We start from the raw sequence: 15,845 nt of genomic DNA, 5'->3' as shown, positions 1-15,845 counted from the left end.
GGTCGACTTTGCAACAACACACTCAACCCTTCTATTCTTCAAAATGCCCCCTCGACGAGGAGAGCCTTCGCAGTCGCAGTCGCAGCGCCGACGCACGTCTCAACACCGGCAAGGAACGGAGAGCTCGGACGAGGAAGATGACGGCCGCGGACAGGCCGGAGGGAACGCCGGAGGGTCGAAGGTGAGCAGCTGAACGCCTGTTGACTGAGCGCCGGCTGACACGGGGCAGGATCACAAGGTGCTGGGCGCGCAGATTGTCCGTCTCGCGCTCTTCTCAGAGTACCGCCGCCAGCCGCTCCGCCGCGACCACATCGTGAAGACGGGTAAGCCCAGCTGGTTCACGCAAACTGACGCCCAGTGATGCCCAACAACGCGCGCGCGTTCCAGTCCGCGCTGCTGGAGGCCCAGACGCTCCTCCGCACAACCTTCGGCATGGAGCTCGTCGAGCTGCGACCGAAGCGCAAGGGCGACGATGTGGGGGAGGGGCCGGCGCAGACCCAGGCGCAGACACAGGCGCAGACACAGGCGCAGACACAGGCGCAGACACAGGGGCGGTCGCAGCGCAAGGGCAAGGGGCCGGCGCGTGGCGAGGACGAGGATGACGAGCTCGAGGAAGGCACGCAGACGCAGGCGCAGGGCAAGAAGCAGCGTGAGTTGTGTCCAGCGACGTGGCTGACGGCAGGGACAAACGCGTGGATTCTGCGGTCGATCCTCCCCGGCGAGCTCATCGCGGCCATGGCGGACCCCGCGCCACTGCCGCTGCCGGACGAGGTGGACGAGTACACGAACGAGCTGCAGGGTGACTCTGGCGCGCTGCTGCAATGGGAGAAGGGTGACGGCACGGGTGTGGGGCACGTCGGGCTGCTCGGTGTCCGGACGGTGATCCTCGCGCTCATCCTGTGCCGCAACCGGATCATGGACGACGACACGCTGCACTCGTACCTGCGCCGGCTCAACCTGACGCGCGATACGGTGCTGCCGTACGGCTCGGACGACAGCAAGGAGCCGCCGCTCACGCTGGACAAGTACCTGGACCTGCTGGCAAAGTTGAACTACCTTGAGAAGGTAGGTCGGGCCTCGAGGCGCAGGACGTGCTCACACCTCAGGTGGTCAAGCCAGCCGACGCTGGGCCAGGGCAGCCGCCCAAGATCGAGTGGCGGTGGGGCAGCCGCGAGGCCGAGTTTTCCGAGCAAGCGGCTGCCGAGTTCATAGCGAGCATTGTGCTCGAGGGCGAGGACAGCGAGAGCGAGGACGAGGCACCGCGGGGGCGGCGGGCGCGGGCTGACGAGGAGCCACGGTTATCGCGGGCGCAGAAGCGCGCGCGGCTGCTGAAGAATGTGGAGAAGGCGGCGGGGGGAGCGCTGGCGGGGTAGCGGGGGGCAGTGGCGGGGCCAGCGGCGGTCACGGCCGTAGGGGTGTCCGAGGTGTGAGAGCGAGAGTATGTGCGGGGTGTGCGAGCGGTGCCGCCGTCGCCGCCGCCGAGTACCAACGAAACCCCCGTATCCTCTATATGACCCCGATGCATGTGCGGTGTCTACATGGTCTGTCGTGTCGCCTCGCTCGATCGCCCCCGCCCGCTCCCCCCCGCCCAACGCTTACCCCCACGCCCCCGCCTACCCAAACGCCTCACCCTCGCCCTGCACATACTCCGAGTACAGGGCCTCGCCGTCGCGCGCCTCGCCGTCGTCGTAGTCGTACACGTCGGCGCCCGCGTCCTCGGCATACCCGTCGGCGTCGGCGGCCCACTCGTCGCCCGCGGGCGCGGCCTCGCCCTCTGCCGCGGCCTCTGCCGGCGCCGCGGGGGCCGCAGCCGCCGCCTCCTCGCCGTCGCGGGGCACGATGTCGATGAGAAAGTCGAACACGTCGGAAAAGGCGATCGCCGCCGCCACGTCGCTCTTCTGCAGCGTCCGCCGCTTGTGCCCCTCTGCGACGAGCCAGGCGCGGCACGTGAGCTCGGAGATGAAGATCTCGCAGGCCTTGGAGAACATGATGGGGGCTGGGGGGTTAGCGCTGCCTCGTGCCCGGCGCGCCGAGCCTGCGGCTCCGCTCGCGACTCACCCTCGGCGCTGATCATCTTGACCTCCTCATCGCTCTTCATCACCTTCTTAATGCGCGCCAGGGGCAGGTTGTACGTCTTAAAGTCTGGCGTCTCGCGCTCGACCCCGTCCATCTGGCGCGTCCAAAAGCTCTCGAGAAAGTCGTTGAGGTCCTGGTGTGGGTGTACGAGCGGGCCAGTGAGCGGCGCGGGCGGGGGTGCGGCCACCTGCGCCGCGGCCGCGGCCTGCGCCTGGGCGTGTGCTTGCGCGTGGACGTGCTGCAGCATGTGCTGCTGGGCCAGCGCGGCTGACCCGACCCCCCCGACGGCGGAGGGCATGATCCCCACGCTCCCGGTCGCGGGGGACGACGTGTTGCTCGTCGGGCTGCTGTACGTCCCGTTGCTGAACGACTGCGGGTACAGCCCCTCGGAGAGGTAGTATGTGTTCATTGTGGGCGTCGGCCGACGGTGCGGCGGCGAGCGAGCGCGCGGCGCGGCGGCGACGCGGTCGGGAGGGAGCTGGGCGGGCGGCGGGGCGGGCGGCGGCGGTCGCGGCGGCACTCGTTTTTCGCGATACTCCAGCAGCAAGGTCGCTGCGCGTGTCGTGGCTGAACTCGCTGAACTGGATGGATGGATGGACGCACGCAACCTTGGATATTGTTGTCGTGTGTGGGTTAAAAAAACCCGATTGAAACAGGGGGCACGCTCGGCGGCGACGGCTGCAGGCGGCGGCGCGGCAGGCAACAACACACCACTGACAACGTCGTCGGCCGGACTGCCCGCGACTCTACTCTCTGCCAAGGCTTATGCGGCATCCAAGGCACACTACCCCCCCACAACTCATCGTCAAATTCATCTCATATACATGGCTCGTGGCAATCCGGCAGCACCACGCTCATTACTACTGCTGCCCGCCCACACTCAGGCGCCCCACACCCGCCGCCACGCCATCCACTCCGTGCTGGGGGTATCCGGGCTGCCCGTAAGCCTGCCCGCCCGCAGGCGGCTGCTGCTGCTGCTGCGGGAAGGGGTATTGTTGAGGCGCCTGGCCAGCCGGCTGCTGGCCCTGCTGGCCCTGCTGCTGGGCAGGCGGCTGCTGCCCCTGCTGGCGGTAGTAGGCCTCCCAGGCCGCCGCGTGATCCGCAGCCGGGTCCGCACCGGCGCCAATGCCGGCGGCACCGGGGTGCGTGTTCTGGCGCTGCGGCTCAGTCGGGAAGCCCGGCGCACCAGTGGGGTTGTGCTGCAGGCTAGTTGTGCTGCCGTGGTGCTGCTGGTAGTAGTGCTGGTGCGGCTGCTGCGGCTGGCCAGGTGGCGCCTCGCCCGGGGGCGACTGTGCTGGGGGCTGGCCGGGCTGAGGCGCGTACGGCTGCTGCTGCTGGGGGTACTGGCCCTGCTGCTGAGCATAGTACGGGTCGGCGGGGGGCTGCTGCTGCTGCTGCTGGGCGTACGGGTCGGGGTGGGGCTGCTGCTGCTGGCCATAGTATGCTTCGATGTGTCAGCCAAACTCGACGACCCCAGCACCGCACTCACCGGCCTGAGCAGGGACCGCAGGCACACCCTTGAGCTCCTCATACTGCCTCATCGCACGGATAAAGTTGGCGTTCATGTGCTCGAGCTCGGCCTTCTGGTCAGAGTACTTTTTGATGAGCGCATTGATCTGCCCCTGGAGGTCCACGCTGGCCTGGTACATCTCCTCGACTTCGGGCCGATCCTCGAGCCGGTCGCCGCGCGTCGTGTCAATACCCTTGAGCGTCTGGAGAAGCTGATCGACGAGGCCGAGCGAGGCGAACACACGGGCCTCCTGCTGCGCCTCCTCCTGCAGCTCGCGTGACGACGGTTCTGGCAGCGCCTCGACGTAAGTGACGGGGAAGATGCCAATCTTGCCGTTGGACGCGCCACGCCACCACTCCTTGAACCCTCTGTCGAGCACCTTGATGATGTCGCCGCGCTCAAAGTTGAGCTCGCCGACCTCCTCGGACGTAAAGGTGTAGAGCGCGCGCACGCGGGTCGCCGTGTTGATGTCGACTGGGCCCTCAGGCTCGGCCTCTGGAACGGGGGCGGCGGCGGCAACTGGCGCCGCATAAGGATTGGCGGCCGGCTGCTGCTGCGGGTACGAGTTGACCTGTGATGGCGAGTGCGCGGCAGCGGCGGGAGCCGGCGCACCCCACTGCTGCTGCGGCGCAGGCTCTGGCGCGGCGGCGGCAGCACCGGCCGACGAACCAACGCCAGGCTGCGAGGGCTGGTACGGCCTTCCAGCTGCACCGCGGACTTCCTGCTTGGACAGCTCGATAACACGGGCAAGCTCCTCCTCCTCGCGACGGCGGCGGACCTCGTCGGCGTTCTCGGGCACCGGCTCGGCTTCGTCAAACGTAAAGTCTGGGGTCAGCCATATCCCCTGCTCCGCACCCACTGTTCGCCCGCAGCTGGTCGTACAGCTCGCCCATGAGGCCGAGGTTGGGGTCGCCGCTCTCCTCAAACTGCTTGGCCCACTCCTTGATGTACTTGAGCGCCTTGCGCTGCACGGGCTGCACAGTCATCTGGCGGGTTAGCACAATTCTCCCCCGGCCACCCACTCGGTCGTTGACAAGCCGCGAGAGCCCGCCAGTCCACGTGCGCGAGCTCATCTCCTCGAGTAGCGGCTTGCCGCAGTTCTGCGCGAGTGTGTTGGTGAGCTGCGTCTGCGTCAGCCAAGTCCAGGGGTGGTGCGACAGCGGCGAGCGAGCACGGGGACCATCCGCCACGTGTCGGCGCCGCTCGCCATCCGTCATGCGGCCGCTCACCTCGAGAGCATAGATCTGGACATTGGGATTGCGGTGTGTGAGCCGCCTCGTAAGCGCAGCAATCGCGTTTCGGGCGCTGCGGAGTGGGTGGTTAGCGGCAGCGAAGGGTAGGCTTGGGCCAGGCTGTCCTGCCATCGCACAGCCGCTGATCCGGCGGGCCCGGCCCGCAATCGCCCGCCAGCACGCGGTACTCACCCAGCCGTGCCCTCCTCCGTGACCTTGTCGCAGACCTGGAGGTTGATGTCCCAGTCCTCGGACGCGAGGTTCTCGTCCGTGGCCTTGGCTGGGGGGTGGGGGTTAGCGGGGTACCAGGGCGGGTGGGGGAGAGATGCCGGGCTCCATGGCACAGCGCGGCCCGCCTCGCAGCGCACTCACTGACGATCTCGTCGTACGGGTTGGCTGTCGAGGAGAACATGGTGTCGTCCTGTCGCGCGAGGTGTGCGTTGGCCAGTGAGTGCGAGTCTAGTCTAGTCTACCGTGCCGTGTCGTATCGTCTGTCAGTGTGTGTGTTGGTGCCGTGGTCGTGGTCGCTGCCGCTGTCGTCGTCCGAGCCGAGATGGGTGTGTTGGACGAGATGTGGAGAGGGGAGTCGTGAGAGCGTTGGACAGAGAGAAAGAGGGAGAGGCCGAGGCGTCAGCGGCCTGGGTGGGTAGCTGGGCGGCGGGCGGCACGGCGGTGACGTGCGGCGGCGACACGCAGGGGTTGCTTCCGTCATCGTTTGGTACGACTGTGGCACTGCAACCACCAAACGACGCGCGTATCACCCCACTTCCCACTTCACTGCATTGCATTGCGTGGTCTCGACCCCGCCCAGCAGACCCAATGCATATACCAATATGCGCCCTTATTATACTACATATACTTCTGAATCCTACACCTTGCTCTTGGGCATCCGCTTGAGCTTGGCCTTGTGCTTGCCACCGCCAAACTCCATCTGCTTGATCTCGAGGATGCGCTGCGCATCAAAGTCCTTGCCCAGCCAGCGGACAAGGACCAGCGGCTGCGGCGGCTGGTAGTCGGGGTCATCTTGCACCTGGTGCGGCAGGGGACGATGCAGATCTGGATGCAAGCCAACCGGACGTGCCTTGAGGGCGTGCAGGAAATCGGGATGGCGCGTGAGGTACTCCTCCACGTGCACAAACGAGCGCTTGCGAACGAGGATGTCCGCCATGCGCTCGCGGATGAGCGGCATGCTGCCTCCAGAGACAACCCAGAGATGCTCGCACTGGCGGACGAGCTGAGGCTCGCGGCCGAGTCGCAGACCTTCAGCCTTGCGCTCGGCGTTCATGGTCTGAAGGAGGGTCTGGACCTTTGTGATGAGTTCACCGACAGACAAGGCGGTGCTGTCTTCGCCATCGGTGCCCTCGAAGGGAATAAAGGTCGAGACGAGAAGCGAGCCGTGCTGCATGTCCCATTCGCCGCCCCACATGCCAATAAGCTCTGATCCTGGGGGGATAACGACGTTCGCTGTGTCGTCAGATGCAGCTTGACGGAAGTATTTCAGGTACTCACTTCGCTTGACATTGGCGAGGACGGTGCTCATGTCATCATTGTCGTCCTGCTCGGCTGTACGAGCATACTCTTCTTCGAGGTCGACGGTGCGCACACTGCGGCGAGGGCGCGAATGGGCCCATGTTAGGCCCAGCAGTCTTTTGAAACGGTTGCCATCGATGCCTTCGGCGCGAATCATGGCTTCACGCGACGGCCAGCACCGGGTCACGATATCATCCACGTCCTGGAAGTTGCGGAGCGGGTTGATGACATGCGGCGGGAGATCGATTCTACGAGTGTCAGCTGTGCACACACTGCCCAACCTGCACGTACTCTAGCATTTCGGGAACGGCCAGACGGCTGAGCGTCTTCTCGCTCCACAGAGTCTTGCAGCGCGAGATGACCTCCTTGAGCTGCTCGGGCGTAAAGTCGGTAGGCGTGACGTGAACGCCGATTTCTCGTGGGCGATCGCCCAGTCGACTGTGGGACAGGCTGCACGTCTTGCGGCCGGGTTGGAAGACCTGCTTGAGTCGCCACTTGCCAATGCCGACACGGGGGCCGCCACCGCCACCGCAGTCGGTACACCGCTGGTATTTGGCATCGCAGTTGGTGCACACGATTTCCGTCATGTGACCCAGGGGCATGCGCTCGGCATCACCGACGACCTGGCCAGTGGCAACGACGCGCTGGCACACGTCGCAGAAGCAGCGGCGCGCGGCAGGGTCGTCGAGCAAGAGATCGTCGTCCTCCATTGCTGCGCGCATACGCTTGCGGGTTTCCGTGCTGCCGAGTGACGCCCCGGAACCGGCGCTGTTGTGGGGCTCGACCGTTGGTGGCTGGTGGACACCAGTGCAGTCGGGGCACCGGAACTCGACTGAAATGGGCGAGGGGATCGAGCTCTTTGGGGCACGGATAAGGGCACGGGCCACGTTCTTGCCACACGACAGACAAGCCGCATGCCGCTCGATGACCATCTTCTTTTCCCCGCGGGGCTTGCCACGCTTGTTGGGTGGCTGATGGGGCGGCGAGTGCTCGCTCTCGTCGGGTGAGAGCGGACGTTTGACGACTGGGGACGCTGGGGTGGCGGGAACGCCCACGGAATCTGTACCATATCCGCTGGTCGCCGTGCCGGGCATCATGCCGAGGAGTGACGAGTCGACACCATTGATCACGAGGTCCGAGGGAGCGGCCGTCTGCGGCTGCTGCAATCCATGGTCGTTGTCCGGCAGCCACGAGAAGAGGTTGTCGAGGTTGCCGTCGGTGAGGATGGCCTCGAGGTCGAACGGTGTCATGGGCTGCATCAGGCTGGGCGGGATGGCTGTCGGCGCCGGCGCGACCTGAGCCTGAGTCTGCTGGAACTGGGTTTGGGCCGGCTGGGAAGAGGCGGCGAGGGCTCCAGGCAGGTTGCTGATAGGCGGGACCATGGTGTCGCCCATTGCCGCCGTCTCGATGACTGGCGAGCGGGCGTGCATGACGAATGGAAAGGTCGAGATGTCGGGCTGGGCGAGGGTGGGTCCCGTGTTCTGCGCGTTTGGTGAGGTCGCGGCATGGCTGCCTGCCGTGACTCCCGGCTGGGGTTTGAGGCCAGCGTCGCTCGCGCTCGACTTGAAGTGCGGAGAGGGCGTGGTCACGGGTGCCGTCGCCGCTGGGATGCCCTTTGTCGCCTGCCTGAGACGGAACAGCTCGAGCTCTGCGACGCGCTCCTTTGCTCTGGCCTCTGCAATCTGCAGTTCGAGGTTTCGCGTCTTGAAGCGGATGAGGTCTGTCCACATTTCTCGATGTCTGGGGATCTCTGCTGCGGCGGCCAGTCCGTCGAGGAACGGCTTTACTGGGTCGTCGTCGACCGACGCCGAGGCTGTCGTCGGTCTCGAGAGCCCCTGCAAGCTCGCCATCGTGCCGGGCGTGATGCCGCTAGCGGGGCTGGCAATGGGGTGTGCTGACGACTCGACCTCGAGGTTTGGCGGGCCGTGTGTCTTGCGGGGCGGGCGGCCGCCGGGTACTGGGAATGCCTGGTACCGGACGTTGTAGTATGGGTCCTCTGGTGTTGGGCCGTTTGCTGATCGCTGGTGACGCTCGAGTTCTTGCTGCGAGAGCGCGGCGAGGGTCATGGGGTTGGTGGTGAGGCCGGGAACGCCGAGCGTGCTGGCGTCGCCGCCCGAGCCGGCGCGCTGGATGTTGAAGAAGGCGGCTTGCTGCTGCTGCTGTTGCTGCGAGGGCCCGACGCCAAGAGCAAACTGCTGGTGTTGCTGGCCTTGCAGCGAGCTCGACCCGGCCATGGGATTGCCGTTGCTGTTTGCTGACGAGCGGCGGCGCATGTCCTGGGAGAGGGAGTCAGTCACCCGAGAGAGGATGGGGGGGATGTGGGTGGGGGTAGGGGATGGGGTTGTGGTCTGAGCGATGGGGAGGTGACGAGGTGACGAGGTGTAGGTGACTGGGTCATGAGGATGACGGGGCAGAGGCCTGGCGCGCACGGGCCGCGCGCTTGCTGCCGGAGCTTGGTTGTCACTTGTGGTTACGCACCTGGTGCTGCTGTTGCTGCTGGCCGTTGGGGTTCATGAGCGGCGGATGTTATTGATGGGGTGGGAGTTTCTGGGGTGGTCGTCGGGCTGCCGACGTGAGGCGTGAGGCGCCGGTATCTTTTGGTGTCGCGGAGTCGCTGTCGTAGCTGTCGTATACAGGATCCTCTGTCGCGTGCGTGCGGCGTGCGTGCGGCGAATGACCCGACGGCGCGGCGGATGGTGTCGAGGGTGGGGGAGGGAGGGGTATCGCTCAGGCTCGCTCGCTTGCTAGCTAGTCGCGGTCTCACCCACAGTACGCCCACTGCAGTCGGTGCGGGGGTCGTGGGGCGGCGTGTGTCGTCGGGTCGGGCCTCGGACTCGGCGTTGAAGCGGCGTGGTGGATGATGCGGAGGACACTGCAGGTGCGATGAGAGTGCAGTGTGCCTGAGTGCACTGCGCGTAGTGGGTGCCGAGTGGGTGGCGGATGGTTTGAAGCAACGCAGCAATTCACACTGACTGGCAAAAGTCGTCGAGCAGCGACAAGACGAACGGCGACACTAGCCCCCCCGGGGTCTTGATATCTCGTCTGGCTTGTCCCTCATCGCATCTCCCCCCAGCGCAGCGCACGCACCAGGCAACTAAATAATCGCGGCAAGCGCATAGTCTGGAATGAATGCGGCGTGACTGGGCAGGCTGTGGCCGCAAGCCAAACGGGGCGAATCGGACCACCCCCAGCGTCCCTCTGCCGCCGCGCCGCACCGTGCGCCGACGCCACCGCACGGCTCAGTGTCCACACTACACCATTGTTGACGCTCGCCGTCAGGCACAATACACCGTCGCGACGACTTGTCCTCCGCCCGATCGATCGCACCCACCTACCACTAACCTCATCTCACCGACCATGGGCGCGGGGCTCACAAGCAGGCCAGAGTACACGGCGCTGCCGGCGCGCGTCGGGCCAGCCAGCGTGGTCGAGCACCGCGTCGCGCGGCGCGCTCGACCCGGCAGCGCCGTCACCCCGCTCCTCGTCCTCGTCCTCCTTCTCCTCGCAGCGCTCTGGATCGCACCGGGGTCGACAGAGCGAAAATCTTTCATCGCAGCGGCAGCGGCCGCACTCGCCCTCCTCGCCGCCTCGCGGTCCGTGCTGTATCGTGAGTAGCCCTGCGCAGACAACAGCCGTGGCGCCGGCGCCAGTGGCGGGGTGCAGATCTGCGCGACGCCGGCCGGCGCCTGCAACTGAGCGAGCGACGAGCTGGCCAGGCTCTCCGATCGCGGGTCGTCTACCGCGACAGCTGGCTGACGCTGGTGTTTGCGACGCGGGCCGGCTCGCCGCGGCGTCGTGCGAGCGCGACTGGGCTGCCCTCCACCTCGCGACCGACGCGCCCGCCCGCCCACACGCTCGCTGACGCTCGCGTTCGCGCCGCAGAATCCCTCACGCCCCTCCCCGCCCTCGGCCTCCAGCTGGCCACGACGCGCGGCCTCTCCCTCCCCCTCCTCCCCCCGCTGCCGCTGTCCACGACGCGCCGCTTCGTGCCCCTCGCAGACGTCGACACGGTCGTCATCCACGAGGGGCTCGTGCGCTTCAACGTGCGCTTCTACCTCGCCGTCGTGCGCCGCGGCGGCCGCGACGTCGTCGTCGCGTTTGACGTAAGCCGCTTGCGCTGCGCGTCGCTGATGCCCAGGAGGTGCACCCTGCCCTCGAGGTGCTCAAGGAGGTGTACCATGCCGCTCGGGAGCAGCTCTTCGACGAGTACGACGAGGGCGAGGGCGCGGGCGATGGCGCGGGCGGTGGTGACGACGAGACCACCACGTCCCAGCAGCGGTAGACGACTAGACAGCAGCAGCCTGACATAGACACTCCCCCCCTGTTGTATGCACCCGATTCATTCCATCATTCCACTTCTTATCATATCTATGCCGCTGATTCATTCTTCTCTTGACTTCTTCTTATTCTTCTTCCTCTTCCACTTCCTCTTCTCCCTCTTCATCTTCTTCCTCGACTCCTGGCGTCGGGTGGAGCAGTGTGTTGTGCGGGCGGATGGCGGATTAATGGGCGATAGGATAGATAGTGCAGGATGGCCTAATGTATAACACGTTGGGAGGCTCGGTTCTAGTACACAGGTTGGCGTCTATGTTGAGGTTACACGCGGCACGGGTCGACGTGGATGATGCCCGCGCCCTCGCTCCACGCATAGCCCCAATCGGCCAGCGACTGCTTGACGCTGTTGGCGAGGCGGACCTTGGACGCGCCACGCAGCGGGTCCTGCGTGCCGACGTGCTTCTCCTCTCCAACGACGAGGAACGCTGTGGGGTTAGTCATGACCAACACGGCGACGCTTACCCAGACCGCGGTAGCTTTCCCGCTCGAGCTCGGCAAGGAAGTGGCCAGTAATATCAGCGCCCTCCTGACCATGCAGCGTATGCAGATCGAGCAAGCACTCGAGTCTTTCCTCGGACGACAGGCGCTCGCCCCCAGGCACCTTGGAAGCCGATGCCACACCGAGGACAACGCCAAGCCCAGCGCCACACTCGCGGCCGCGCTCGGCACGGTCCCGGGGGTCGCTTGACCACGAAGGGTCACGCTCGCGCACGGCCTGCTGCGCCTCGCGCATACGCTCCTTGACAAGCGAATTCGCCGCCTCCGCAGCCTCGTTGAGCATCTTTTCGTTGAGCGCTTTGCCCTCTCTTGAGAAGCGCTTGGCCGCCGCGCCGTCGCCACGGCGGAACGCATCGGCAGCTCGCGCCAGGCAGGCGTTGCGGGCGTGACCGAGCCGGATCGAGGTGTTGCGAGCGTTCAGGTACTGCTCGTTTGCAGCAGCACCAGTGGTGAGTGTCGGCAAAAGGGTTGGTGCGTGAAGCTTGAGCCTGCGTGACGGCCGAGGGACAGCTGGCTGCGAGGGAGCAGCAGGTCGTTCGTTGGCAGCAGGAGCAGCAGGGGCAAAGCGTCCAACGGCTCCTCCCGAGATGTGAATGTGCTGAGGGGGAGGCGCTGGCGCTGGCCTCTTGACGGCGTTCGCAAACCTGTTCCTCGCAGGGTCGAACCGGCCTACTGTGCGGTTTAATCTCGCCGCCAGGAGATCGGGGAAGTCGTCACCGGCACCATACTGCGCGTTGATCGGGGGCGTGCTTGGCATGGAGCCCCCAGGCGAGTTGATGTCCATCCGCGACATGGCCGCGTTTAACGCCAGGGGGTCCATGTTGGGCATGTTGTGTAAGAACTCGCAGTTGGGGCCCTTGGCACAATGGCCGCGGAGCCAGAAGCGGCACAGAGCACGGTCTAGGTCGTGGCTGAAGCGACAGTCGGATCGTCGACACTCGCCGTTGAGGAAGTACCGACACATCCTCGTCGGCCCGATATTGCGCTGAGCAGCAAGGTTCGGGTTCATGTTGGCACCGTAGCCTCGGCCGCCTTGCTGGAAGTAACCCTGCCCCGGCGCATGGTGGTTTGTGTTACCACGGCCGTCCAGACCAATCATTGGCCGTGGCGACGACACTCGGTTCGGCGTCGAGGCACCAGAGCGAGGGTGCGTGTACTGCGAGACAAGGATAGCCATGGCAGCTTCAAAGTCGTAGCCAGCGCGGTGCAGCGCGTCCTCGAGCTCGTGGCGCGGCACGGTAGAGAACACCGAGGTCAGAACATCCAGTGGTGTCATGCCCGAGCTGGCATTCGATGGGTCCTCCTCTGGTTCAGCCGAGGCGCGCGAGTCATACGACGTCGACTGCTGCGAGCTGCCAGAGTCTCCAGCCCCGCCACCAAACGGCTCAAAGGGCTTGGCGCTCGAGTTGAGCCCGCTCGAGGTACCGTCGTGATGATGGAGCTTGGGCAGCGACGAAGCAAAGGGCGAGAACTCGTCGTCGTCGTCATCGTCCGGCACAACACCACGGCTCGCAGGGCGGGCCGTCGTCGACATTGGCGAAGAGAAAACGTCGGCGCCAAGCTTCATGTGCGGTCGCGTCGGGGTGCCCAAAGGTGAGTGGAAGGGGCTTGAAGGGTCGCTAATGATTGGTGCAGCGATCGCACGGTTGGAGCCAGTGCGAACCATGCCCTGGGCAGCGTTGAACATGTAAGGCGAAGCCGCACGGGGAGGGGTCGGCGCCGAGGCGTCATCCTTGAGCGCATCACGCCATGGATCGCTGGGTGCAAAGGAGGTAGTGACGCTGAGCGGCGACGACGTGTTGCTTCGCGCAGATGCAACAGCCGGGTTGAAAGATGCAGCCTTGACGTTGAGTGAGACGCGGGGTGACAAAACAGGGGAGCCTGACGACGAGTAGGCCGATGACGATTGCCCGGCTGGGGCTCCGGGTGCGAGGGACGGCGAGGGAGCGGATTCGACACGGCCTAAAGCCAAGCCAGACGGAGCATGGCCAACGCCGGACGTGGGTGTGTGGGCACCCGACCCCGATGGTGAACCAAGAGCCGCAGGTGAGTGGGGACGAGCCAGAGGTGTGCGGACGCGGAGGGTGCTGAGCCCGGTGGGAGTATAAGGCCTTCTAGCACGTGTCGGGGTGAAGCTGCCTTCCTGGTAGGGTAGTCCACTGACGTCGTCTGGAGAAAATGTTAGCAGACGCATGGCGACTCGTCCTACCTCGATGGCGGTGCATGCAGTCGAGACAGACTTGGTCCATGATGAAATTGTCCTGCAAGGTGGTTAGCAAAAGGCCGTGCTTGCTCAGACGTACCTTGCCCAGCTCCCCCATGGGCCCACGCAGGAGGTCTTTGATATCCTCCTCCTGGTCATTGTCGAGCAGGTCGATAACCTTGCGCACGAGCTCCTCGCGCTCTTCACGGCTGGGGCCAGTGGTCGCGGGAGGTGGTGGGCGGCCATTCGACGAGCTGTTGCGCAGCTTGGTGGCGTCGCCCTCGTCGGCAGAAGAGGCCGTGTCAGAGGGCTCGGTGGTCGAGGCCGTGGTGGTTGATTCGGCGCCGCCGTCGTCTTCATCATCCGACTCGCCAGACGACGAGACACTGAGAGGATGCTGCGTGCCGCTTGGAGCGCGAGACGTGGCTTGGTTGCTCAGCACGAGCTTGAAGATGTAGTGCGCCAGATGGGGGTTGGTCTCGAGGACCGACTGGCGGTGCTGATCGCCCGCTGGCGGGGACATGGTAGAGTGGCGTGTATGCGTTGTGGGTTTGTTCTAGCGTCGATGCAGTAGCAGTGCAAGGTGTGATAGGAGTGATCGTGGTGGTTGTGGTTGTGGACGTTGTGGTTGTAACAGCTGTCACGCCCGCTGTCGTCGTCGCCTTGAAGAGGCCAGTGGAGAAGAGGCTTTGTGTGTGCCACTGCGGTGCTCGCTCTCTCTGGCCAAGCAAGGCTTTGGGCTTTTGAGTAGCAAAGGAGCGAATAGGAGACGGAGTGAGAGCAAGGCTAACGCATGGGGGAGGAGGAGAAGGAGGAGGAGGGGGGTTGTGCAATGAATGCGTTTGGGGGGTTGGGTGGGTGATGATTGTTGATGCGTTGGTTGCAGGCCGTCGTGGTGATGTAAATGGGGGGAAGGGAAGGGGGAAGGGGGGGCAGTGCGGTGAGTGGGGTGGTGGTGGGTGCAGCCAGGCAGTCAGTCAGTGGTGCAGTTGCGCAATGTGCTCCTCATTGAATCAGAGGCGTGGGTGATAATGACGGTGCCGCTTCTGGCCAGCCAGCCAGGCAGGCGGGCTGGGCGGCGCGGCGCTGGTCGCTGTCATGGACGGATCTATTGGCTGGGCACTTTACGCTTTGGGTGCACTTGCCGCACGAGCAGGCAGCTGCACGCCGCAACCCGACGCTTCCGGAATCCACCAGGGGCAAGCCTATTTGCACATCTCCCACGGTGGTCAGCCCTCAGTCCAATTTGCAGTCATCAACAACAAGTTTATCCTTTTTGGACGAGCCTATTAGGACCAAATCCTAATGCGTCCCAAGCCTCACAACGCTCGGCGCGCCTCCACACCGACAGCCGACAACTTGATCATCCTCGCATTGTGTCTCATCCCCTCTCTCTCGCATCCATCCATCACTCCATGTCAAACACAAACGGCTCTCCACAGGCATCGGCCGCACCATCAATTCAGGCTACTGCCGACATCAACGGCACCTCGGAGCCTGCCGCGAGCGCGACTTCGACCCCAGCCCAGCCTTCATCAGCTGCCGACGCCGGCCCATCAAACGCTGTCAAGGCCGAGCCCGACGCCGACCCGTCTGCCTCAGCGTCTGGATCGGGACCACAGCCGATCGACGTCGACGAGGAGGACGGAGACAAGGGCAAGGACAAGGACGAGGACAAGAATGCCTCGTCCGAGTCGCAGCTCTTTGCGTCGCGTCGCGAGGAGGAGATTGCCCGCAGCGACAGGAGCTTGGCCGAGTTCCTCGTCATGCTCGACGGGTACAAGCCTCTTGTGGGTGCAACTGGATTTCTCCGGTATCGCACGTTACTGACGGTGCTAGATTCCCGAGGAGGTGACCGAGTACTACCTCCAGCGCGCCGGTTTCGAGTGTAGCGACCCAAGACTGTAAGCAGCTGCAAGGTCGGTGTAGTAGCGCTGACAATGTGCAGAAAGCGCCTCCTCTCCCTCTCGGCCCAGAACTTCATCTCGGACCTCTCGCGCGACGCGTTCCACTTTGCCAAGCTGCGCGTGAGCGGCACGACGGCTGGCCGCGGCCGCCCGTCTGCGGGCGTTGATCGCAACCGCGTCGTCCTGACGATGGATGACCTCAGCCTTGCGCTCGGCGAGCACGGCGTCAATGTCAAGAAGCCAGACTATTGTGAGTGGTTGGCGACTGCGGTGTGGCGGCGCGTGTTGCAACCTGTGGTCTCCGACTTTTCGCCCCGCGCGCACAGACGCTGACGCCGCTAGACCTTTGATTGAGCGTGGAGCCCCCTGTATGTAGCATTATGCACGACCTAATCCTCACGCGTGGCTGGAGCTGGAGGGTAGGTGTGGGCTGAGTTCTGACGGTAGGCGGTGGTTGGGCTACCACGCGAGGCGGGGACGGCACGCGGCACGCTTTCGGCGAGGTCGGGAGGATGATCGGTGAGCAGTGCTCGGGCTACGAGGTGAACTCCTAG

General features: G+C 65.0%; 7 protein-coding genes across 7 annotated transcripts; 3 read left to right on the top strand and 4 right to left on the bottom strand.

Moving 5' to 3' along the window:
* Window positions 1-43: 43 nt before the first annotated feature.
* Window positions 44-1,373, top strand: HAP5_2 (Transcriptional activator hap5; the record flags this gene model as incomplete). Its single annotated transcript, XM_069355368.1, has 5 exons — window positions 44-181; window positions 230-323; window positions 359-649; window positions 683-1,065; window positions 1,107-1,373. The coding sequence occupies 5 exons, from the start codon at window positions 44-46 to the stop codon at window positions 1,371-1,373; spliced, it is 1,173 nt and encodes a 390-aa protein (XP_069207439.1).
* Window positions 1,374-1,613: 240 nt separating this feature from the next.
* Window positions 1,614-2,485, bottom strand: HAP5_1 (Transcriptional activator hap5; the record flags this gene model as incomplete). Its single annotated transcript, XM_069355367.1, has 2 exons — window positions 1,614-1,996; window positions 2,059-2,485. The coding sequence occupies 2 exons, from the start codon at window positions 2,483-2,485 to the stop codon at window positions 1,614-1,616; spliced, it is 810 nt and encodes a 269-aa protein (XP_069207438.1).
* Window positions 2,486-2,936: 451 nt separating this feature from the next.
* On the bottom strand, window positions 2,937-5,230 carry HSE1 (ESCRT-0 subunit protein hse1; the record flags this gene model as incomplete). Its single annotated transcript, XM_069355366.1, has 7 exons — window positions 2,937-3,520; window positions 3,566-4,411; window positions 4,446-4,572; window positions 4,609-4,707; window positions 4,816-4,891; window positions 5,011-5,098; window positions 5,191-5,230. The coding sequence occupies 7 exons, from the start codon at window positions 5,228-5,230 to the stop codon at window positions 2,937-2,939; spliced, it is 1,860 nt and encodes a 619-aa protein (XP_069207437.1).
* Window positions 5,231-5,686: 456 nt separating this feature from the next.
* On the bottom strand, window positions 5,687-8,862 carry Q8F55_006925 (uncharacterized protein; the record flags this gene model as incomplete). The annotated part of the gene is made up of 4 exons (XM_069355365.1): window positions 5,687-6,282; window positions 6,328-6,596; window positions 6,640-8,624; window positions 8,827-8,862. 4 exons carry the CDS (start codon window positions 8,860-8,862, stop codon window positions 5,687-5,689), a joined length of 2,886 nt encoding a protein of 961 aa, XP_069207436.1.
* An 843-nt stretch (window positions 8,863-9,705) lies between these two features.
* Q8F55_006924 (uncharacterized protein) lies at window positions 9,706-10,630 on the top strand (the record flags this gene model as incomplete). Its single annotated transcript, XM_069355364.1, has 3 exons — window positions 9,706-9,955; window positions 10,231-10,451; window positions 10,487-10,630. The coding sequence occupies 3 exons, from the start codon at window positions 9,706-9,708 to the stop codon at window positions 10,628-10,630; spliced, it is 615 nt and encodes a 204-aa protein (XP_069207435.1).
* A 314-nt stretch (window positions 10,631-10,944) lies between these two features.
* Window positions 10,945-13,907, bottom strand: Q8F55_006923 (uncharacterized protein; the record flags this gene model as incomplete). The annotated part of the gene is made up of 4 exons (XM_069355363.1): window positions 10,945-11,108; window positions 11,146-13,350; window positions 13,391-13,442; window positions 13,485-13,907. 4 exons carry the CDS (start codon window positions 13,905-13,907, stop codon window positions 10,945-10,947), a joined length of 2,844 nt encoding a protein of 947 aa, XP_069207434.1.
* An 892-nt stretch (window positions 13,908-14,799) lies between these two features.
* Window positions 14,800-15,641, top strand: Q8F55_006922 (uncharacterized protein; the record flags this gene model as incomplete). Its single annotated transcript, XM_069355362.1, has 4 exons — window positions 14,800-15,174; window positions 15,224-15,288; window positions 15,333-15,541; window positions 15,634-15,641. The coding sequence occupies 4 exons, from the start codon at window positions 14,800-14,802 to the stop codon at window positions 15,639-15,641; spliced, it is 657 nt and encodes a 218-aa protein (XP_069207433.1).
* Window positions 15,642-15,845: the final 204 nt, after the last annotated feature.

This window comes from Vanrija albida (genome assembly GCF_041260175.1).
Source record: "Vanrija albida strain AlHP1 chromosome Unknown contig_5, whole genome shotgun sequence".
NCBI lineage: Eukaryota > Fungi > Basidiomycota > Tremellomycetes > Trichosporonales > Trichosporonaceae > Vanrija > Vanrija albida.
This window is presented reverse-complemented; position numbering and strand designations above follow the sequence as displayed.